This window comes from Pyrgilauda ruficollis, unplaced genomic scaffold, assembly GCF_017590135.1.
Source record: "Pyrgilauda ruficollis isolate IOZ18807 unplaced genomic scaffold, ASM1759013v1 scaffold40, whole genome shotgun sequence".
Lineage (NCBI taxonomy): Eukaryota > Metazoa > Chordata > Aves > Passeriformes > Passeridae > Pyrgilauda > Pyrgilauda ruficollis.
This window is the reverse complement of record NW_024525490.1, coordinates 8,860,532-8,885,933: the sequence shown is the minus strand read 5'-3', so window position 1 is coordinate 8,885,933 and position 25,402 is coordinate 8,860,532. Positions and strand designations below refer to the sequence as shown.

The 25,402-nt window shown below is 35.5% G+C and overlaps 1 protein-coding gene across 1 annotated transcript in view; it reads right to left on the bottom strand.

Annotated features, from left to right (window-relative positions):
- ADGRB3 (adhesion G protein-coupled receptor B3) overlaps positions 1-25,402 on the bottom strand; it is a 439,855-nt gene that overhangs the window by 172,667 nt on the left and 241,786 nt on the right. Inside the window, exons 12-15 of the mRNA XM_041477430.1 lie at positions 16,503-16,649; positions 15,688-15,763; positions 6,817-6,919; positions 884-927 (exon numbers count right to left, since the gene is read on the bottom strand). Coding sequence (XP_041333364.1) covers positions 884-927; positions 6,817-6,919; positions 15,688-15,763; positions 16,503-16,649 — 370 coding nt within the window. The remainder of the gene's footprint in view (positions 1-883; positions 928-6,816; positions 6,920-15,687; positions 15,764-16,502; positions 16,650-25,402) is intronic.

Sequence of the window (25,402 nt, the reverse complement as noted above, 5' to 3'; positions counted from 1 at the left end):
CTGTACTTTAATGTTGTTTCTCAGCCAAAAGTGTGCTGATGTAAATCCAAGCTCAAAGAGAAAACACTTACGAAATCACAAAAATCATGCAATTCTAACACTGTAGATAAGTCTGTATTATAAGACATATATAATATACCTGGATAAGAAGTATAACATCATCTTTAAAAAACAGTAACATGGCAACCATATAGGGATCCTTCTTGAACCACTTAATCTGCATCAATGCAAAGTTCACCTTGACCTTAATGGGAAATTTACTGTGAAAGATTAATGCAGCAAATCACAACTGCACAAACTTGGGATCAATTTTAAACCACAACTGGATTTTACCAGTTTGCTTTCTTAGAGCAACTTTTTTTTTTTTTTTTTGCTATAGAAGGGAAACACTAAAAAATGTAGAAGACTAATAGCAAGATTTCGCTGCTTAGTATACAGCTATTACTTTAATAAACTTAAATGAAAATTTGAACCAACTAAAATGAAGATTGCTGTGGGGATCACACTTGAAAATTGTATTTCTCCCTGCAGTAACAGAAATGGGAGTCTTTCTTAGTTATTTGTCTCATCGTTTACCCATGTGTCTGTTGCCCAGCAACTACCATGAAGGAACTACAGTCCTTAGCCATTCTAATTTTAACCTTGAAAAAGCAAACTAAAATTACTACGCGAGTAGTCTCTTTCTGGTGAGATATTGCAATATTTCGGCTTTTATATCTGCATAAAGGAACCCAAGTGACTGGAGAATTCAGTACTTCCAGTCTGTCAAAGGCTCATTTTCTCTGTCCTTGTATCAACCCGTTTACTGACCAACTATTTAAATATTGTTAGGTACTTTGTAATATTTGAGCTATAGCAATAGAAGCAAAGATCTGTCACTTACATTCTTGAATCATCCCACAGCACACAGTAGGGATTCAATGTACCCTGAGAAGAAAACAAACACACCTATTAGTTACCTGTATGCAAAAATATTTGTCATGCTTGACCTAAAAAATTTGTTTGGGTCTGCTCCTACAAGATCATCCTCATACTCTGATGAATTGATGCCACTGAAATGGCAAAAGCTTAAGGTTAATTCTTATAGGATATTTTGAAGGCACTTGAACCTCAGAACATAGTATATGTGCATTCTCTACTTAGATAAGGAAAGCATAAAGTTGTCTATTTCGTATATCCTAGTGGAAGTAAAACATGAGATAACAGTTAACTTGTCAGGAGACTTGACTGAACATTTCTGGTGTTTTTAGAGGAAGAACTTTAGACCCCTTAGGAACCTGGATGTCAAAATCAGTAATGGCTTTAAAACTTTTAAGCATATGTTGGGCAAAATGTCTTGAGGCTGGGATTTCAAATTCCCAGACCCCACGTTCAGTGTCCAAAGGCTTTGTCAATATTCTCAATCAGCAGAGGATTTGCTCAAAATACAGCGTTTCTTTTGTTTGTGGTTGAGCTTTACAACACCAGCTCCCATCCCTTCAATGTCCATGGAAATGTCACGTGTTTCTGATTTGATTTAGAACAGAATGGGAATCTAGGTTTTTATTACAAATCACTGAACAATGGAGAAGTTTTTGGGAAATTGAAAAATCTATAAAATTATTCATGTTTATTTTGTTGCCTAGGAAATGTAGACACAAAACTAAAATTCCCTCAGACTGACTTAGAAGTACTCAAAATGGCTGCACTATATTTCTGTTCACCATAAGCATTAGATGTTCCCAGGAGTCAGAACCACAGGAAAATTACATAAAATATAGAATAAAAATATATTTTAAAAAAATCAGAAGTGATTTGAAGAAACAGGTGGAGTTCACTATTTTTGGATGTCAATGCTAGTGAACAGTGTAGATGCAGTAGATATAAATGTACTTTCATACAAACAAAGCACACCTTAATATTTTATTCTCAAAAATGATTTATTTATAGAAAAACATGGCAACCTGTAAAGTAAAAATCTATTAAATATTTAAATTATTCCATCTACCTCTTTGTCAAAGATAAAAAGGCCCTTCTGGAGGTGCTTGTGAGAGAGGCATTTTGGGAATTTTTGAACCTCTACTTCAGTATTTTGCTGACTGTATTGAATTTTATGAGTAGAATATAAATATTTAAAACCAACGTATACTTATGGCACTTTATATTTACATAGCACTATACAAACATAAATAAAGGATGCTCCATCTGAAGTATTTATAATGTAAAGAAGAGGAAGGGGAAGAGGGCACAGGACAAAGCAATGTCATAGGGCATTTGTGTAATAGGGCAATTGAGATTCAGAGACCAGGTCCTGCATTACTTGCTAGGAACTTTCAGATATATTGATGGACTAAGAGATAGAAGGATAAGAATTAGGAAAAAAAGAATATCAGAGCAGAATTAAATTTTGTTTAAAATGTAATTTTATAAAGAGCACTAATTTGTATAGTAAATCTAGGTGAAGAAGATTTTTACTTAAAATCTGATACAGCTATACGCATATTAAAAACATGCTTCTATAGCTGCATCACAGTAAGGCTCTGCATCTCTCAGATGTAAGACTTGTCTTTCCCAGCAATGGACATAATACAGTTCATGCTTGCTATTCCCACAATGCAAATAGAATGAATACTAAAACACTTTCAGCAAAAAAATGTCCATTATAAAGAAATCTACAAAATAAGAGGGGAATAAAAACCTTTTCAGAAAACTGAAACACGATAAAATTGCTGTCAGATCACACACTTCACTCTCTTTGAAATGTATTCAAATGAAAAGGAAGAGTTTGTTTGGCCATTGCAGTCACTAATGACAGATTAGGCAGAAAGATGGGAAGCAGAATAAATATTACTCCTGTTCCACAAGAAAGTTTTGTGGGAGGATTTGTTCCACCAGACGTGGCAGCTTGCAAGGGCACAGCACCCTTTCAGAACTTCTTCCTCTTTTGATACTTGATCAAATACCCTTCAAGCACTGCAGGGACCACAGAGCTTGGTTCTGTGTTGGCTTTGCCTTTAATCTGTTGCTCCCTTTTTCACAACCTTTCTAGGTTATCTCTTGGCAATGCTGCGCTGCTGTTGTAGAGCTGCCCCCACAGCCATGGCTGTGAGGGCAGTGCTCTTAGGAGCCAATTCCTCAGCTGAAGCTAAGGAAGCAGCTACTGTGTTATTAGTGTTTACAACTGCTGTAGCATTGATTTATACACTACAGTACGTTACTTGGATGTCTCAAAAATGAGCATATGTGTGTGAGTGTGTATGTGTATGTATCTCTGTCTGGCATATAAAACTGAACTTTTGAGATGTGATTGGCAACTTTCACAGCGATCCAGCACTGTGCCAACTGTTTTTTGTAGCCAGGGTTTTCAGCCGCACTGAAAGCTTCCTGCCCTATGCTACATTATTCTAGTGGCCCCGGAGTAAACTTCTGTGCTGTCAGAAGGTGAGAGTTCATATTATCTCTAGAGCAAATAGGATTCTGTTTGAGTTATGCATTTTTTAAAAAGATTTCTCTGGTGTCCCTTTAATCAATCTACTGGAAAAATGTGGCCACTATTCCTCTACATGTTCACAGTTTATAAGACCAAATATCACGTTCTCTAAATCACAGATCAATGAATATTCTGAATTGAAAGGGGCCCACAAGGATCATCATGCCCAACTCTTAAGTGAATGGCCATTTGGGGATTGAATCCACAACCTTAGTGGTATTGTTAGTAGCACAATGCTCTAACCAACTGAGCAATGATGCATTGCAACCCACATTCCACTCTGTTATATTTGTATTTATCTACAAATCCAAATACCATGCAATATATTTCAAACAGCATCTGCAGTTGTGGTTTGCACTTCCTCCAAAAGATAATCCTCCAGTTTTGTTAATAAACCGGATTAAAAATTAAGACATTATTATCAATTTTGAATAAATTGGTATTTTAAGCCTGATTTTAATTAGCCATATGAACTCTTTTTAAATGATCCATTTGCTCATCTTTTTTCATAATATCCCATTTACTTCATTTAGTCAGTAGATAAGGAGCTGAAAGAACAAATGTGTGGATATACTCCTATGTACTAGTAGGCATGCTCTACAGAATGCTTAAAATATCATCATTAAATCAATTTGCAAACAAACTGTTCTGAATAAATGAACAGCATTTGTAAGACCAAAGGTTTGGAAAGAACAAATATAACACTGAGACATTAAAAAAATCAGATCAAAGAGAACATATTTTATTTTCTCTTTAATAATTAATCTATTTAACTGACATAATGTTTAATTTGTGAGCCATTAATATATAATGTTCCAATATTAAAGATATTTTAACAATGGTTTCATCTTGGTGTATGTACATAAAGCTCATTCTATGGAAATATATTATAATAGAATAAATCTTACTTTCAGCTGAGAAAATTATAGCAAATAATTAGATTCCACCTAAAGGAATACTCAAATTTACAAATTATTATTTCTGTGCACCTACAGCCTTATTTCTTTAAAGCAAAGTTCAATTATGAAGGCTAAGTCTTGAATACAAGCGAAAAAGTGTTTAAAGATATTAAAATTATATAACTGATTTTGTATTCAGAGATTTTCTGGAGCAATATATTGCCATTGTATCTGCCAATCCAACTTGTATATTCAGATGGACTGAGATCCTACATAAATATAGTATGCATGAAAATTTGATCCAAGCACTTGATGCTTCTCTGGATTATATTACAGGACAAATGCTGAACGAAAAAAAGAGAAATTATCTGATATGTATTGGAAAGGTTATTATCATTTTGTTTTTTCAAGACACGCGCTCATAAAATATTAATTAATATTCTGTTACTGAAAGAATGCCAAAGCAAAGAAACAATCAGTGTCTCTAATCTGATCTTTTGTAACAATGAAGTTTAATTTCCAAGTTTTTCAAACTTGGCTAAAACTTGCTTTGTAAATTAATCAAAGGGACTGATAAAAAAAGAGATGAAAAACAAAATGCTCTCTAAGAATTTTGTAGCGTTTCTTCTTCTCGGGTTAGCAGTTTAACCTTTTATTAGTCTATTCTTGCCTGTGTAATGCTTGTTTTATTAGCTTGTGTTTGGTCTGAAATATTTTCAATGCTGATACATTGCTTACTAGTATTATTTTCTTATATAATTTTAAACCTTCTCTTCTTGCATGTGACCAAATTAATGAGAATCTCTTACCTGTTATCGCACATGCCACCATACCTGTTACTTTTGCAAGCAGTCACTTCATTTTCAAAATATAAACATCATATTCTGCAATTTGTGTAGTAGCCTCTCAATCATTCTTAAAATAATTGATTATAAAATCTAGCATTGTAAATTACCATAAATCCTTCCAAATAATGATCTTAGTAAAATCAAAACAAGTAGTCTAAGGTGACCGATTTTTCCCCTGATGTATAGGATTAATTTGTGTTTACTTCAGCAAATATTTTGTAATATCTTTAATAAAATACCTGACAGAAACAAAAGTTATGTTAAAGATTGAGATTTTCTCCTAATACAGACAATGGAATTTAGGTTTGAAAGAAAATAAAACAAAACAGAAAATGATATCTACATGTCCTAAACCATCTCATAAATAAATTGAAACAGAAAACCATAAAACCCCAAATTGACACAATTCTTCATCAATACACTTTTACTGTTGTTGAAAGGTAATGAGTCAGCTCAGCTTGTGTTCTTCTGTTCCTTTTTCTCTGCCAAACTGTCATTAAGATGTTCTTTGCATTGCTATTTTTCTGGGAACAGAATGGCAGGTCATAATGACCATTGATGGCAAAATAGTTTTTTCTAACCTTGAGTAAAATGTTAATGAAAGATCTAGAGTTCAAAAAGTTTTCTTCATATTTTTGACCAGACTCACTGCTTCAATTTTGCTACTGAATGAAATATTTGGAACTTCTCTAGGTGAATTGTGTCTATATGAACACTTGAGTAACTGGTTTTAACTTAAAATCTACAGCTTTAAAGATTCTTGCATAACAATACTATTTTCAAAAGTTTGAGTAACTGGCTCCTAACTGACTCTTTATGACTTTATTCAAAGCAAACACTAGGTCTTAAAAACATAAACAGAGAGAGTTTATATATTGTGCCTTCACATAAATTACCCCCATGCTTGCTATTTAACATTATTTTCCCAGTATTGTATATGACAAAAAAATCCATAAAAGATGTATTTTATTCTCCCTGTGAGTGCCGTGAGGCTGCTAAAAACAGAAAGAAAAAAATCTTTCTATCTTCATATATTTGCAAATAAAGTCCTTTTTTTCATATTTATAACCTTTTTAATGTGAGATTAAAGCCTGAAAAGTATGGAATTTAAATGATTGCACAAAAAACCTCAGGCATTTATGAAGACTGTCAGCTAAATCAGAACCCAAGCATTTTTTCAGTCTGCTACAATAGGTTAAGTAAAAACCGACTTCTATAAAAAAATGAAAGAAAGGAAGAAAGGGTCTGAAGAATTATTGTAGCTCTATGACCTATGCAGGGAGCAAAAGGTTAAGTAGTCAGTACAATAATACATTTTCAATTATAATCATGAATGCATTTAATGAAAGCTATTCACTAGAAATTGCTGTTTAACAAAAACTCTCAACATTCACAAAATGGCAATTAATTTCGTTTTGTTTATATGCATGCATGAAACAAGTACACATTCCTTTCAAAGATGGTTACACTGTTGCTGAGCTTAAATTTTAGAAGTTAAACTGCTTTTTATTACCTGGTATTTAAAACAACACCTCTTATTTTCTCTCATGTGATCTGGCAAATATTCTTGTAAAAGCATATCAACTATCCTTGTACTTACATTAGACAGGTGGGCCAGTTCTATCTCCAGGAAAGAATCTGTAGTTTTAGGCTCAGGTCGTATAGTAACAACAATGATTTTTGAATTAACAACTGTAAAATTCCTGTAAGAAAATGCAAAAATGGAAAATTTAAGTGTTCACAAGCTTAAATGAGGCTTCTAATACTACATCTTAAGATTTTATCAGGTATTTTCTGTGACCTTAGTTGATAGATATTAAGGGAGAATATAATTTATTGGAAGTGGTGAAAACACTTATTTCCAACTGTACTCAACACGTTGAAGACTGAAAAGCACCAATGGTGCAGAACTGCAATTTCTTAGATTACTATTTATTAATTAGAGGAATACATTGATGACATAAACATTCTATGCATGTTTGAGTGTATATCATCTACTTCTTTCAACACAGACCTACCAGGTATGTTTGATAAAAGACAGTAATTTTTTTCCCAAGTGTTGTGCTGTGTTTTTTTCTGTCTGTTAATGGTAGGATTGTGAAGATGGATGAGTGCAATGGGAGACTGTACAGTTCTGTTGATTCTGTGCTCATGAAAAAAACATACCTGTTTCCAATTCTAAAAAAATTCTATTTGCTATATGAGTGGGCAATTTCATCAGCTAAATACTGTTCACAATTTAAACCACAATTGTGCCCTGACTGAAATCCTGCCAAAACAAATGAATTTTTTCTCATATGCGAGATTAGATTTGGTCTTACGTTATTGTACCAGGTTACGCAGAATAATAACTTTCTGTCATTTTTGCTAATCCATCATCAATTTCTTTTTTCATGTAAAATGTGGATCGCTATGTATCATAGCAACCTTCCCAGGACAGACCTAGTAATGCCAAGGTTATGCTAATACAGTCATAAAGACATGTTGACACATTCGTATCTCAGATCCTTACTTCTTTTGTTTCCATCAGGTCTAGAATGACCATCAGTTATCAGCCTGACTGTTTCTGATAATCATCATAGTATTTACTTTGTGTGTAATGCTGCTTTCCACACCTCACAGAATTGTTATCAAAGGATGCAATCAATGGATGTTATCAAAGAAGAAATGAAACAGTTTAGATGTAATTATAATAGACAGTATAAATATTGTTTTGCTTCTGTTGTTTAATTGCTTATTTTCTCTAGGGGATTTGTATTTAGGAGAGAATTCCATTTTGCTGGATCACTGAAACAAGAATTGCCATGACTACAGTAACAGAAACTTAGCTCAGCAGGCATTTCATTCAGCACAAGGAATGAAATTGTACTTCTGGGGCAAGGTATGAGTTCTAGTCCAATTTTACTCAGCCAAATTACATAATGTAAATATAATGGAACTGACTTGCTATATTACTTAATTCCTATTTCTTCGCTTTGGTTAAACTTTAAAATCTCACACACTGTTGACAAAAATGTATCTATCAGGTTAAAATTTAAAGTTTAGCTAATTTTCAGTGCATTCTGTAGAATTACAGTGCCTGAATATCTGCAATTATTAAAGTAGAACCAACCCCACCCCAAACCGAGTAAAACTCGAAATAAATAAAAAACTTTATTTCTCATGACAAGAGAAAATGGTGCTTACTATCTATTCAGCAATTATGTCAATTTTGGAAATTCGTGCAAAGTATTGTAAATACTGCTACTTCAGTACTCTTTTACAGTCAGTTTTTGTGATTGAAAACATTTTCCTTGGTCTATCTCATTTTGGTATGGTTCTAACGGTTCTAGGGCAAGATCTGAAAAAACATCTAAGTACCTAGTGTGTAACTTCAGTATATTCATTTTACCTCAGTCTTATTAAAACTACCAACCCCTTACATTCTCAAGAGCCCCTAGCAGAGTGTTTCACAAGAAAATATATATAACTGCCTATACCATGTGAAATGAAAACTGAATCCCTCATCGCTGTCCTGTCTGGACTGAATGCCTACTGGCATATTTCATATTTAACTGCTTGGACAGTCCCTGGAAGAATGCAATCTGCCAAGTATATTCTAAAGTATATTCTAAACTCACATAGCATATTAAGATGCTTCTAAATTAAAGCACAAAGCTTTGTAATCAAAACAATTTCAGAAATTTGAAAAAAATCTCAAAACCACTAGTGCAGTGCTATTGCTGTCTCTGTTGAAAATTTTTTTGTAAACAACAGCCTAGTTTTGAGAACACCTATCTGGGAATTCAAGTAATCAGATTTTACAAAATGTCCTTGGACATTTTAGTTTCTGTTCTTCTCAAGTTGTGAATGACATAAAATGGGAATGATCTATCTTACACTTCTTGGGCAAGTGCATTATATTACAGCTTTTTTACAGTGGAGAGTGACTTCACCATTAGCTCCTTCTCCTTCATCAAAAATAATATAAAATTCAACTTTAATGAGAAATGAAGTTTTATGGGATGGTGCTCAGATGACTCTCCAGAAAGATGCTCATCAGGGTTAAGTTTTAAAATAAATTATTCAAAAACAATCTATTAAATTTCTTGGAAACTATGGCTGATTAAATCCTTGAAGATTCAAGATAGTAAAGTGATGGAATAGAAGCTAAAGGAATGCTTTCAGAGCTGGTGTCCTAGAGCTTTTTTCTGATACGAGCTAATGATATTAATAAAAGAGTTCTTTGGTTAAGCTGTTTTCCTATCAGGGTATACACTTTGAGCATATTCTTTTATATAAGGGAAATCATATTGATCCTATGTGGTATAGAATTCATGTCTTCTTCTCTTTTTAGAATGAATCTGTTACTTAAGAAAAATGAACTTATGAATAAGGCATGTTGTTATCCCAAGACAGCATGATCGAAGTTATAGATCAATGTATAAAAGTTCTATGCATTACAGAAAAATTATGGATGCTAAATCTGTAATGTGATGCAATAAAAGCCTGTCTGAGGTACATCCTTAGTCTAACAAAGCTGACCCAAATAAATTTAAGGGCCTTCATGGTTGTACAGCCCCTGAAGTTCAGGGTTAGAAGCAATGTTTCATTTGGGGGCAAAGAACATTTCAGTGAAGAAAATTTTAGCAGGAAATTTATGGTTGCTGTTTTAGTGATGGAAAAAAACCACCGGATACAGCAAAATCACTGATTCCTTATTTGTTCTTATTTCTTACAGGAAAAGTTAAAAACTATCTTATATTATGGCAATATGCAATGCATTCCTTCAGAGTGCTCTAGAGAGAAATTATAGATAATATCTTTTAGATGAGTATTGTACTGAGAATCAATTTTCTCTGAACCTAACAATAACATAAATGTGCTCAGGGGTGCAAGAACTATGGAAATAATACTCAGTCTACAGTTCTGAAAATATTTGATATTTCAATATCTGCTATGAAAAAATCCGTAAGACATTACAAGAACAGTGCAATGCAGCAAAATATATTAGGAAATGGAATCAGATGAAGTTTATTTACTAGTGCATGAAAAAACCCCATTCTTCTATCTTTATAAGGAAGAACCTTTTCTTTTTGTTTCCCTAAGCTCTTGTTCAAATTCTCATGGCAAAATTCTCTGAAGGTACATGTACCAGTAGGATTAAACCCAAGTCCAGAAACTTCTATATTAATGCAGTAGCAAGTTCCCATCTCACACTGTGTTTAGTTATTTCCAGTAGACTCTATGCCAGTAAAACTAAGAAAAATCAAACACATATGGTAAAATGAAGCTAATTTTGGATTTTGTGAAATATATTGTATAGGCTGCTCTAGATAATGAAATCCTTATTTTACTCACAGAACACCTGTGATGTAGCAGATAGGGATTCTGTGGTTAGGTACTTTGGAAGACCTTTCCTAAAGATATACTGAGATTTTAAAAATTTGTTTGTTTGTTTTTAAAAAGCAGTTCCTTGTGATGATACAAAAGTTTGCATGCCTCTGAGTGATAAAATTAAGGTATGTATTGGAATGCATGTCATCTTTATTCTGCTGGAAACTACAACCAAATATTTTCTTTATTCCCACCCTAACTCCCGTAAAGCCAGGAACTGAAATCACATGGGAGGTGGTAAAGCTTTCTGGGTATCTAACTGCAGCTGGTAGGAATTACCTTTATTATTAGGTTATCAGATATAAATGATGTGGCCTTTGAACTCAATAGTGAGATCATTTTACTTATTTTACCTTGGTTTAATTTTTTTTCATCTTTATTCTTACTCTTGCTACATATTTAATTGTCATTTTACTTAGAAAATCATCACATAAGATACTTATGCAGAATGTTTTTTTTAATTCCTGTGTTGCGCACTTCCAGGCATCATATAAAAAATAGATGTTACATTCCGTCACGTCTTACAGTGATTGCTCCATAGACAACAGTAATGCAGTGAAGCATTTCGTTGTGTTCAGCACTAATATGGTTATTACAATAATATTTATTACAGTTGAACAAGATTAGTACAAAGAGTAGCTAATATAAACCTGTGTAAGATGATATTTTTTCATTGCAAAATGTGATCAAACTAGAATAAACCTTTTCCAAATGTAGTGGGATATAAAGAAACCTTCATTCCTGTACCCAAACAAGTGTAAAATAATAAAAACAGACCATAATAAAGATCACTTTAAAACCTGCATGTCAATTTGAATTTTCATGGAATATAATAACTCAACAAATTCAGCACTAACCACAGCTGCAGCTTTTTTTCCCAATTGCAAGTTACAGAATCACAGAATCACCCAGGCTGGAAAAGACACCTAAGATCACCAAATCCAACCTTTGGTCACCACCTTGTCAACTGGACCACAGCACTAAGTGCCACATCCAGTCATTTCTTGAATACATCCAGGGCTAGGGACTCCAATGCCTCCCTGGGAAGCCTATTCCAATGCTTAAGCACCCTTTCAGTGAAGAAATTCTTCCTGATGTCCAAGCTGAACCTCCCATGGTAGAGCTTGAGGCCTTTTCCTCTTGTCCTGTTGCTAACTGCCTATGAGAAGAGCTCAACCCCCACCTGGCTACAAACTCCATTCAGGAAGTTATAGAGAATAAAAAGGGAATCCCTGAACCTCCTTTTCTCCAGGCTAAACAAACCCAGCTCCCTCAGCCTCTCTTCACATGAACTGTGCTTCAAACCCTCCACCAGCTCGTTGCCCTTCTCTGGACTCACTCCAGCACCTCAGTGTCGTTGCAGTGACGGGCCCAGAACTGAACACAGGATTTGAGATGGGGCCTCATCAGGGAGCAAGTCAGAGTACAAGTAGACAATCACTGCCCTGGTCCTGCTGGTCAGACTGTTGCTGATAGAGGCCAGGATGTCACTGGACTTCTTGGCCACCTGGGCACACTGATGGCTCCTGCTCAGCCTGCTATTGACCAACACTTCAATGTTCTTTTCCACCAGGTAGGCTTCCAGACACTCTGCGCCGCAGCCTGTAGCTCAGCATGGGGTTGTTGGGACCCAAGTGCAGGACCCAGCACTTGGCCTTGTTGAACCACATACATTTGGCCCCAGCCCATTGACCCAGCCTGTCCAGATCCCTCTGCAGAGCTTTCCTGTCTGCCAGCAGATCAAGATTCAACTTAGCATCATCTGTGAACTTACTGAGAGTGCACTTGATCCCCTCATCCAGATCATCAGTGAAGGCATTAAACAGGGCTGGCCACAATACTGAGCCTTAGGGAGCCTCACTAGAGACTGTTGATCAACCTGATGTAGTACTAGTCACCACCAGTCTGGGCCTGGCCATCCAAGCTAGTTTATTACCTAGTGAAAAGAGTATCTGTCCAAGCCATGGGCTGCCAGCTTCTCCAGGAGAACGCCATGGAAGACAGTATCAAAAGTTTTGCTGAAATTCTATCTGAATTAACATTAAAATATCTGAATGTGTTAAAATGCATTCAATAGTATTGAGTATCTTCATTGACAAAAGGATTGAGGGCACTTTCAGCAAGTTTTCAGATGACACCACAATGTGGTCGACATTGTGCTGGAGGGAAGTGATGCCATCAAGAAGGACCTTCACAGGCTTGAGGGCCAGGTCCATGCAAAACTCAGGAAGTTCAACAAAGCTGACTGAAATGTCCTGCATGTGGGCTGAAGCAATCCCTGGTATCAATACAGTCTAGAGGGTAGAGGGACTTAGAGCAACCTGTCAAGACATACTGGAGGGTACTGTAGATGAAATATTGAACAGGAGCTGGCAGTGTGGGCTGCATCAAAAGAAGCATGGCCAGCAGGGTGATAGAGGTGATTCTGTGCCTCTAGTCTGCTCTTGTGAGACACCACTTGGAGTGCTGTGTCCATCTGTGAAAATCCCAGCACAAGAAAGGCAGGTCTAGGGGAGAGACCATAAAAATGATCAGAGGGCTGGAATATCTCTCCCATGAAGAAAGGTTCAGGGGGCTGAGGTTTTTCATCCTGGAGAAGGCTCCACTGAACACCTTATTGCAGGCTTTCAATTCTTAAAGAGTGCCTAAGATAAAAACCGAGACTTTTTGCCAGTATCTGTAGTGATAGGGCAAGGCACAAAGGTTTTAAACTGAAATGGGATAGATGTAGATTACACATAAGAAGAAATTTTTTTTTATGAGGGTGTTGAGACACTGGAACAGGTTGCTCAGAGAAGCTGAGGATGTCCTGTCATTACAAGTGTTCAGAGTCAGGCTGGATGGGGCTGTGAGCAGCCTGGTTTAGTGGAAAGTGGCCCTGCCCAGGGCAGGAAGTTAGAATTAGATGATCTTTGGAGGCCCCTTCCAATCCAAACCTTTCAATACTACAATTCTATGAAAGAAGTTTGAAATTGTGACTTTTTTGAGGTACTATTTTAAGGCCATGAGATCATATTTTTAATATGACTGCCACGGGCAAAGAAACCCAGCATAATACACTTCCTTATGAGGTAAGAGATGCAAGCTTAAAAGTCACAGTATGGCTTCATTATAATAAGTGCATTTCATGAAGGAAATGCAAAGAGCTGTATTCCAAACAAAGAAGAGATGAGAAGTACCTGGGTATGTGTTATATTTTTATATCAGATTAATAATTTCTCTGATTCCTCGTTCACATACATAAGAGAAAGTAATAGTGCTAGTTTCCTTATCACAGGCATCTGAGAATTAGACTCAAATAATACTGAACAAATTCAGAGGCAAAATAGGATACCTTTGTTTTTGAATTTCTAAAGACTTCATTTATTAGTAGATATCCATACATTATTAGACCATTTTGGTAAAGTAAGTCACAAAACCTAGCTATGAACTGAACTGTACAGAGAAGTGGTTAACTTTGCAGTGTTAATCAGTAACCAGCTGAAAGCAGAACAGACAAAAGCAAAACATTTGGGAACCAAAAAGCACTCATAATCCATTGTGTTTACACTGCTGTACTTTATGTTACAGTTCTGCCCTTATTCCCACTACTTTGTATGGTATTGTTTCTAGGAAAAATCTAGTCAGGCATCTGAACATCGCTTTCATAATGGATGAAACAAGGGCCCTGAAAGGCTTTTCATATAAGCAAATATTCAGAATTTAAAGTTTACACCTTTTTTTCTGTAAATTAAAACTATTGACATGTGAAAGCTGAAAAGGCATGATCAGAGACTGCAGTTTACAATGTAAAGATCTGGAAAGCACATGGCCATATTGACGCTTTCCCAGGACTGGCAGATTTTTCCTAACATCTACCAAAAAGAACTAACTCCAATAAGCCAGTTGTCATGGTTCTTTGAGTATGGGGTTAAGAAAAACCTTTTACAAACATCTGTTCCTTCCTGGCTAATTTCAGAAACTGATACAACAAATGGGAAGTGCTTAGTGACACTTCAGAAGTGGATGAGCTGTCATTTATGTCATGCCTTAAGTACAGATGACCCTTGCCAGCACTTTCAGGCTTCCAGGTGTCCTGTCAGGACATCACTGTTCAAATTGTGCTCTACCTCAGAGACATTTTTGTCCCTAAATTACAGCTTCTCATTGCACAGCATGTTGAAACTTTGCTAGGAAGTAGTTTTTTAATTTTCTTAATAATTAGCCCTTTTTTTTGTTTTCAGATAGATTATGGCAAAAACCTCTTGCTTTCCCATTCTTTGTTTCAAATCCTGAAGTTTTGGCTAAGTATAGTAGAGAAAAGTGATCTGGTGGCTTCCTTTTACTATCTTTTCTAATTATTGTGAATTCACTAGCACCTACTGTGACACAATCTGCATGTGCTTCTTGTACTGTAAAAGGGCATTAAAAGACTAGGATCATATAAAATAATATAGTATAAATGGACCGCAAAAATATCTTAACTGGTAATTAGAAAAGAGGAGGTGAAATATTTATTCCAAATTGTCTTTTGGCAAGTGCAGAAAGGAAACAGTGAAACAAGAGACTTCCTATATCTTTTTGCATGTGTACGGTCCACAAAACTGATATACTCCAGCTGTTCAGCACATGCATGTCTTGTTTCTAAAACAGGTATTCTCTATAGCACTGCAGTCCATTCTGAATACAATTTGCACTGAAAAAATATTTGGAAAACTGCTAGAGACTTCTGTAGAAGTAGAGCAGACAACTTTAGTATATCAAGTTATGATTACAAGACTGTTTGTACTAACTTGACAAGCAGTAGATTGAAGAACAAATGGCCTGAGCATAAATGTACATCACTGCACATACTTCTATTCAAACATTTATGTAATTAAGTTTAATATAGATTACATAAAATATAAATTAAGGCAATTTGATGAAAAGGCTACTTCTATCATACAAGTAACTAAGCATGAATGAAAGATTAATACATGCATAACATTATAAATATAATGAAAAAAAAATCCAGCAGTACTATATGCAAATAGCTTTGTCTGCTTTTATTCTGACTTATAGTATATTTATTATCCTGAAATAGTTCAATTTGTATTGTATTTATGAAATTTCTTACCTCAAAGTGGGCAAAATGAGTTCTAAATTTTTGTATAGCACTGCTCCAAGTACAAATACAGTTGATTCATCTAGTTCTGAAAAGAGTAAGGAAAAACATTTTAATAACCTCTTTCCCAAGCTTTCATCAGCATAAAAACCTCTGAATATCATTTATCTTTGCAATAAAAGTTTTATTTTAAATAAACCATCATAATTTTGAGTTATCTCCTAGAAGTCTGTCATAAAAATGTAGCACTGTCAGGAGTATATCAAAAGATTTAAACCATCGAAAATCTCATTTTCAAAAAATCCATCATTGTATGCTAACATCCATTCTAGATAATTTACATTTATAATTAAACATTCTCAAAGAATGTCTGTAAATTCTCTAATGTCAGAGATCTGCACGGCAATGATATTTATAAATTGTACCTGAAGTTAGGCTAATTTGCCTGCTGAGCTTTCTTTGGTGAGAGTTATGCTGGAATGACCCTCTGCTAGAACACAGCAGCTTCAGGGGATTCAGCAGAGCTGCACTTCAGCTCACCTCATATCAAACAGATTAAATCTTATGCACAAAAACTAAGTAAAGCATTGTTTATTTGGTGTAGAAAATAATGTCTAGGATTTATGCAGCACTTTTTGTTCAAGGTGCTCAAATTAAGCCCATTCACTTCTCTCTAGGATAAACTAGAGATACTCTCTTATGAGTACTGTATTTCTTTTGAAGAGGAATAAAAGAACCACTCCCATGTTATACAGTGATCCCATGTGACAGTTACAGTTGCCTTGCTAAAGCTAGTAGAAAATTCACATGCTGATATGCTTTTTTACCTGTTGACATAGGAGTGAAGATATTTTTTGGAATGACAACCCTGTCTTCTGAGTTTCGTGCCCAATCAACCATTCCTTTTCTTCCCTTCATGGGGAAATTGATGTCAGTTAAAACAGATGCAGCAGGAAGCTTCTGAATGCTAGCCACTAGTAAGAGAAATCATGAAATCATATAAATTTAAAATTGTGTTTCATATGTTAGTTAAAGCATCACAGAGTGACAACAGTACAGCAATAACAAAACTTTTAATGACACATTTCAAGTAAAGCAGGAATTCATAGGACATCAACTGGCTCAGAAAGCAAAATCTTCTATTTATTATGCAGTTCTACTATGGATTAATTATGTGGTATCGATCATAGCATTTTTCAGTCAGATTCTGATTAAATTTCTTAACAGGGATTATTGAATGTACCAGTTTATATCCTGAAATTCACACATAAGGACGATGTTGTGTCTTCAGAGCAAATTCAAAAATCATCAAATGTGACAGTAAAAGTAAGAGGATACTTAAAATTGCTTTGGGAAACATAACTTCTAGATACAGGCTAATGAAGAAATAAAAGAACTTTTATCCTCTATACAGGCACCATTTCAAGATAGATCCATAAAGGAGACTCACATATTAAAAGACCTTATTGTTTTCATACAAAGTAAGGTAAAGCAGTCAAGGACCTATTTTTCTTCTTGGATGAATAATCTCCATTCTGAACTCTTATTATATTTTTTCCACCTAAAAACCCCCAATATCTAAACAACATCAGTGTTATGTCAATAAGAGATTTATCAAGACTGAAGAAATAAGTGTCAAATCTAATAGTAGTCAGTTTGGAATTTGATTTACTCATTCTGGCTTTTTCCCTGTTTTCTAACTCAACTATCACCTGGAAATCAGTTTCAGCTTTGCTGTGAAATCTAAGTACAACTCCATGGCAACACAGTCAGTGTCTAGTAAGACTCAAACTACTTTAAAGGAATTGACAGAGCTGCAAGCATTTACGTACAGTCAGAGAGATGACAAACACCACATTTGGAGCCTAGCTCCATTCTTCATGTAAGCCACATTGACAGCCATTTCCTGTGCAATGCCCTTCCTAATCAATTTATGCAGAGGCTAATGTAGGTGGAAAAGTATGGATATCAGTACTATACTTTGATCTGCATAATGATTTCACTGCAAGGACTCTGCAAAGGGGTTAAACTTAAATACAGGGGGGGACAGCTGTAAAAATAAGCAGAACAGCAAAATTAAAGTAGAAAAACATTAGGTGTCTCATCAGAACTTTTTATTTGAAAGAAAACTGTAATTCAAATCCAAGAGAAGAGTAAAATTAGGAACTTAACAATATTAACTCTACAAATATATTTCTTAATAACAGACTCTTATTTTCAAATTAGACTGGTTATCTATACAGAATCACATTAATGAGGTGGTACTTCAGGTTGTTTCAAACTTTCCATTATAAAACTATCAGGGCTTTATAATACCAGTAACAATCCCCTCCAGGCTGCAATTGCCAAATCCATTCCCAGAACTAAGGGGATGTTTAGTCTTGTGAATTTTCAGGAGGTGTGTGGAGGGAATAGAGTTCAGGTGTTTCAGAATTACTGGGGCATAAAATAGATTGCGTGCTTTCACATGCTATCAGTGGTTGTACAGAATATATTAACATTGTAAAAATGGATTTTTTCCAATAGTTTTTAAAATTTAAAAATAATTTTATTTTCCCCATAAAACAGTTATTTAGTTCTCAAAATTAAATACAACCTGCATAAGACAATACTGCGCTGGTTTTTTATTTGCACAGTATTTATTGGTGCTTCTACCTATCTAGCTATCTATCTAATTAGATAGTAGAGCCTTAATATTTCATCCCCCTTTTGGATGACAGTTCCCTTTATTGAAATAGGAAATCAATGTTATTCAATGGAATTCACTCTGCAAAACAGAAAACCACTTTAGGACTGGATAAATGGTGAGGGTCTAGGATAGTACTTTCAGTACTCTGTCTCTCTCTGTATTTTAAATAGGGCCATTTATCATGGCACCTAAACAATACTCAGAACCAAAAATTCCAAAATATTTGTTATTGTTTAGGTGATGAATAACAAGAGCAAAGCATAAAATCTAAAACTTTGACTTACAGCTTATATGGAAAAAATATAAATATGTGTGTTTATTGGGCAGCGTTGGACTCAATGATCTTGAAGCTCTTTTCCAACTTAAATTATTCTATGATCCTATATATTGCCATTCTTGGTTCAGAAAAGTTTTTTTCTTACAATCAAACAAAAGTCTTGCTTATCAAGCCTGATCTCCTCTTATGACAAGGTAACCTACCTAGCTGACCAAGGGAAGCCAGTAGATGTGATCTTCTTGGATTTCAGTCATGCTTTTCATACTATCTTTTACAGAATCCTTCTGGACAGAATCTCCAGCATTCAGCTGGATAAACACATCATGTGATGGGTGAGCAAATGGCTCACAGACCAGGCACCAAGGGTGATGGTGACCTGTCACTAGAGGTTTCCACAGGGCTCCATCCTCAGCTCTATTCTCGTCGACAACTTCAGAAATGACTTGGCAGCAGGACTGGAAGAGGTACTAAGCAAGTTCAGAGACGGTAAGAAACTGGTAGGAGCTGTTGAAGCTCCCTCAAAGAGCAGGGAGACCTCCCCTGCAGAGACACTAATAGAGGGCTGGGCAATCACCAACCATCTTAAGTTCATGGGAAAGTTCTGGATTAGACATGTGGGATGAGGCAAGCCCTGGAATTCCATACAGACTGGGGAATGAGATGCTGGAAAGCAGTGCCATGGAAAGGTACCTAGGCATCCTGGGTTATGGAAAGTGTAATATGAGTCAGCAGTACATATTCCACGTCCTTCAGTCTGCCCCTTAAAGATCAACACAGATTATAAGGTCTTTTTTTAGATATTTTGCCAAATGATTCCATGAGGATGTGCCTAATGTGGCTCTGATGCTCCAAGGTGTAAGATAATTTAATGGAATTTGACTAGAGGCAACTAGTTCAGGTCTATCAACACGACCAGGTGGATGCATTAAATAGTTCCCAGCTCTTCAGTATGACTTTAAACTGTATTTTATATTTTAGGAAAGCAAATATTCTTATTAAATATTAGTCTATGACTCATTTCAATGAAACTGTCTCATTTCCATCGTGAAATGAGGCTCTCTACCTCAGTTTTAATCTGCAGCATAAAATAATTACTTATTGTGAACTAAAAGCCAACAAGTCTTTTAGAGGAGAATGTACATAATTCATGTGCTGGGTCATTCATATGTCAGAAATTCAAATGCAAGATTCTTATACACAGAGACTAAGACGTCATGCACTTTGCACATTATTGTATTCTTTTTATGTTAGCCTAGGTTTGTATTAGAAAACAATGCTTCAAATTCTGGAACCCAAATGATTCAGTTCTGCAACTGCCACACAAGGACTATGTCTTCTAATTTGAAAATAGCAAAGGTTTCTCACAAATTTGGGTTTTTTTTATTATCATTATTTCAAATTACCATACCAAATTATCATGTCCTGAATTCATGAGATGGAATATTTGGCCAACAAGGATACCTTTAGGCACTGTGGTATGAGTATTTTTGCTTGTTTATACAAACACACAAATGGCATACTACTGGCAAAATAGTCAAAAAGAATTTTAATAAGAAAAAAAAAAGTAAAGTGGGGAAAAAATATGAAAAAAAAACAGAAAAGAAAAGACATCTAAAATTACAATTACCTAAGCAGAAGCTGAGGAAAATCTTTATGTGTCATGTTGAATTAAACTCTTCCAATATGGAAAATTCTCTTTTTTATTTATTTGTATCACGGCAATTCCTACGAGTCATGCCTACTGTTTTAGGCACCACAATACAGGAAAGACATTAAGCTATTAGAGAGTGTCCAAAGGTGGGTGAGGAGGATGGTGAAGAGTCAAGAGGGGATGCTGTGTGAGGAATGGCTGAGGTAACTCTGTCTGTTAGCCTGGAGGAGACTGATGAGAACCTCACTGCTGTTTTCAACATCCTCATGAGGGGAAGTAAAAGGGTAGGCAATGATCTCTTTATTCTGGTGACCAGTGACAGGATCCAAGGGAATGGCCTGAAGCCGTGTCAGGGGTTTAGGATGATTATCAGAAAGAGGTACTCATCCAGAGGATGTGGGCACTGAACAGGCTCCCCAGGGAAGTGGACACAGCCCCAAGCCTGACAGAGTTCAAGAAGCACTTGGACAAAGCTCTCAGGCACAGGGTGTGATTCTTGGGGTTGTCCTGCACAGGGCCAGGAGCTGGACTCACTGATGGGTCTGTTCCAACTCAGCATATTCTGCAATTGTATCATTCTGTGATTTAGTACAGGTGCTTGCTGTGCACATCTGCAGTGCAAGCTGCAGGTTGAGCTCTGGGTGGAGGAAGCCTGAGACAAGAGGCTTCTTTCAGTATTTTTTTGATGCACTTTGGTATAAACTACAAGACAGCAATTCAATTACACATAAGAATACATACATCCAAATTTGATGATTCCATAGTAATTATTGATTCAGAAGAATCCATGTAAATGGTCTAGTCTAATCAATTTAGTCTATTTCACTTTCATGTTGCAATTGCAGACAACCTGTTTGATACTGCTCTACTGAAAATTTCAGAACTGGTAACTACTAACTGATCATACTAAAACCAACAAAAAATATTGTTGCAACTGATTAATGTCAAGCTGATAGGAATAGACAATTTTCCATCACTATAACAATGACCTGGTTACACACAATAATTATGTGAATGATATTTAAGCAGATTTTTTAGCACAGCATAAAAGTGGTTAATTAATGTGTAAAGAAAACTTGGAGAGGAAAAAAATAGTGTAGTTCCTGTATGAGCAGCTTTTGTAGATCATGGCCTAGAAAAAAAAAGCTGAAATATATTGCCTTGATCTCTATAACGCTGAGTGAGTTATAAGGTGCCTAATGCAACTTCTAGTAGCTCTCTGATTGATCTGGGTTGCTAAACAACAATAAAAAAACCCCAACCAAGTAAGTGTCGTGAATAATTTTCCCCTTCTCTTTAGTATTCACCCATTAGCCTCCTGTATTCAACAAAAACTAATAAAATTTCAGAATTAGACCCTTGAATAATATTAATCAATTTGAACAGAAAATCAGATTCACCAAAAGGCCTAACAGAAAAACAACTGGATGTTTTTTCATGCACTAAATGCAACTTCAGCTCCCACAACAGAAATTCAGGTTTTAAAATTGCAACATGCACAGGACATCTGTGCCAGAAGTCACACCATGAGCCTGAGAGCATTGTCCAAATGCTCGTTGAACTCTGGTACGCTTGGTGCTGTGATGCCTTTTGCAGTGCCCAACCACACTCCGAGTGAAGAATCTTTTCCTAATATCCAACCTAAACCCCACCACCACAGCTTTAGCCATTTCCTTGATTCCTGTCACTGGTCACCAGAGAGAAGAATGCAGTGCCTGTCCCACCTCTTCCCCTCACAGGGGAAGCTATAGACCTGATCTACAGGTTGCTACAGATCTCTCCCCTTAAGTTGCAATAGCAGTTCTGATTCTGTTTTCTTATAAGTGATAATATTCTGGCTGTGTTGTGCTTTAACAGCACAGTAACCACGTTCAATAACGTTTCAATAACTCACAATACAGAATTTGATTGCATTTCACTTACAGACAACAGAGAATGAGTATGGTAGCAGTCTCATTTGCTATTTTCTTATCCTATTTTGACTTGGTCATTGATAGTATATTATTATATATATTATTCAGCACTTAGTAAACTTGAGTTCATCACTTCACACATTTTGATTTTTGAAACAGACAATGTTTTACTGCCCTTCTGGAACAGCTCCTGCTAAATCTGTTTCTGGGTAAAATAGTATTGCTATTGCCACAGATGATTTTAACAAGAATATGAAGAACAAAGAATTTTAACAAAGAATATTAAAGGTTTTTGTGTTGAAATTCTGAACACTGAGCATTTCTGCAAAGCATCTTTGTTAAGAAGATTCAGTTAGAAAAATATATATTCTAGAATTATTCTTTTGACCTGAAATGTAAAACCTTTGTTTTTTTATAGAATAAAGAAGCTTATTTAAGTCAGCCCATGTTGGATACATGGGGAACAAAGTCTTGCCTGGATCATCAACAGAGAGAGAGATGGATATATTGAAGAAGAGATACTTACAACAGACTTTATCCACTTAAATACCATCATTTAAAAGAAAATTTGCAAAAAACACAAATGGTGAAACCCCCATTTAAAGGAGAGTCATTTGTGGATCTCCAGATTTGCTGCAGAACTCTCCATGTGAGCAGGCTTGATTAAAATCCTTCTCTCAGTCCAAAGATAACTCACTTCTTACCACCTACAAGCTTATGTGTAACAGAAGGACTGTGGTGAAGTGGCATCCTCTTACATGAACATGAGAAAAACAACAAGGCAATTTTGCTTCTGTAAATAATATTAATGAAATCTCCTCACAATGAACCAACATCAAACTATGCTCAGGAAATGGCTCCTAAGAAAATACAACTTAACAGATCTATCACTTCTCATGGCTATCCATAGAGAAGTGATAAATTCTTAAATTAGAACCTACTGCTCCATGGGCAGGCAAGACAGGGATGTCCCTAGAAGCCTGCTGTGCACTTGCACTCCTGAAGCTCATCAGACCAAAGCAGCTACTATCTCACCATTCAAGCTCTGGGTAGCAAGACATAGTAACAGTATAGTCAAAAGGAGAAATAGACACTTCATAGATATTTTCACTGATGAAGGATAAACTTCGTATGAATCCTTCCTTTGCTGTCAAGCAAATTCTGCCTTAAATAGACTCAGTGTTTGAAGGTTAAGAATAATGCTTTGGTTAATCAAGAAGCTACCTTAACAGTGATCTCTGAATATGTCCCTTCTATTTTCTGTAGACAGTGCAGTGAGGAAAAGATTACCCATTACTATAATATGATCAGTACAATATATAGGACAACTTAGAAAGCAGCATGGTTTCAGGCAATGATCAGAATGCATTTAATAATAACTCAGATTTTTCCTGCTACTTACATAATTAAAAAAAAAAAAAATTATAGGTAGCAGGGAAGTGTTTTCTTTTGGTTGTGTGTATTTTTGTTGCTCAGGACCAAATTCTGTATTTGAGGAAAAACTCAAGAATATACAAATTTCATAGAATCATGAAATATCACATATGCATATGCAGTCTCACAAGTGATTTCTGATTGCACATTCATTATGATAACTTTGTTCCAGGTTTTGAAATAAAATATAATAATTAAAAGATCAGACAATAATTAGACCATTATTTTTTTTTAATTATAGACAATAAATCTTTCTTAAAAATAATTATGTAAAACATTAAAGTTTATTCCCTGAGAAAGCTAGTTTATGGAAATAGCTATCACATGATAGAATTTCTATATGCTCCAGGTACTATTTCTGCATGTTACCTGGGACAAGGGGTGGGAGAAGTGGAAGCTCAGCATTTTTGTATGTTTTAATATTTTTTTACTATTTACTAAATAGTAATGCGCCCTCTAAGTTTAATATGTCTGTTTGAAGCTAACACATGTGGAATGTAAAGAATAAAATCTCCTAATCTGAATAACAAGTATGAAGAAAATCCAGTTGAACTAATGAAAATGTAAACAATTTTTTATGAGCAGATAGAAGAAAATGTATTCTCATGATAAACTGAATACTTCCTGAAATATGTGATAATCTAGAAAAACGCTTTAAACATATGGTAGGAAGATGTACTTCTTTAATCAGAAGATAACTCCACCTTCTGGGCATTACTTTGAAGAAGATGAAGACATGAGCAGCCAAATAGACCCAGAGCCACATCAAAGGTACTCTGTTTCTGAAGGAGCTTTATTTGTTTCCGTTCGTTTTAGTATTACTGTGCATTCATGCTACTAAAACTGTGGTCTCAGGCAGCCTCTCTTGTCTGGCCATAAAATACTTCTTAAGGAAAATAAAGACTTGGCACAAATCAAGACAGAAGATGGAGACTGATGCAGGAGATAGAATGAGCTGGCATTTAAGTGCCTGAGTTTTAATTTATAGACATAAAGTAGAAAACCATGGGCAATACTGAGGAGGCAAGGTTACCTACAACACAGTATCTGATTGACTGGGCAGGTAAGGTGCAGAAGCCAAACATTTTTCAGTCACTAGGGTGACTGGATAAATTGTCTGTGCTGATGATTCTAGCTGATAACAAGAGCAAAGAGAGTGAGACTGAAGGCAGTGTTAAAGTAGTGAGCTCACAAGATGGAAATGATGATGAAGCAGAGAAGACAGAAAGAAGAAAAGCTAAGACTGACAGATCATTTACATGTTTATTTATCAAGCTTACTCATGCTTAGATATCCAATAAAAACCATTAAAGAAAGATGGGGAGGACTTGACAGGGCAAGAAATCAGTAAGGAGGCAAGCAGATATGAAAATCATTAGCAGAGAATTGATAAAAACATTCTATGAACATTACATTGCTTGGGGTGATGTAGAGCACAGTAGAATGATTGCTTCCCAAAAGCAGTAAACTGAAGCAAAGAAGAGATGGCTATACCTCTAGGGAAATGATAACTAAACATATCATTCAGAAATCTATAAAGATGTGAATTAAGTTATTCAGGATATTGAAAGATGATGTAAGAAGTAAATTCACAGGCATGGAGATAGAAAATTTGATGTAGAAAAGCCAAACACAGAGGGGACAAAAAATAAGTAATGGGAATCAATATATGTTTCTAATCACAGCTTTTTGTAGGAAACTAAAACTAATCTCTACTATATTTCATTGTTGAACAGCTTTTTCATAATCATACAGAATGGCAT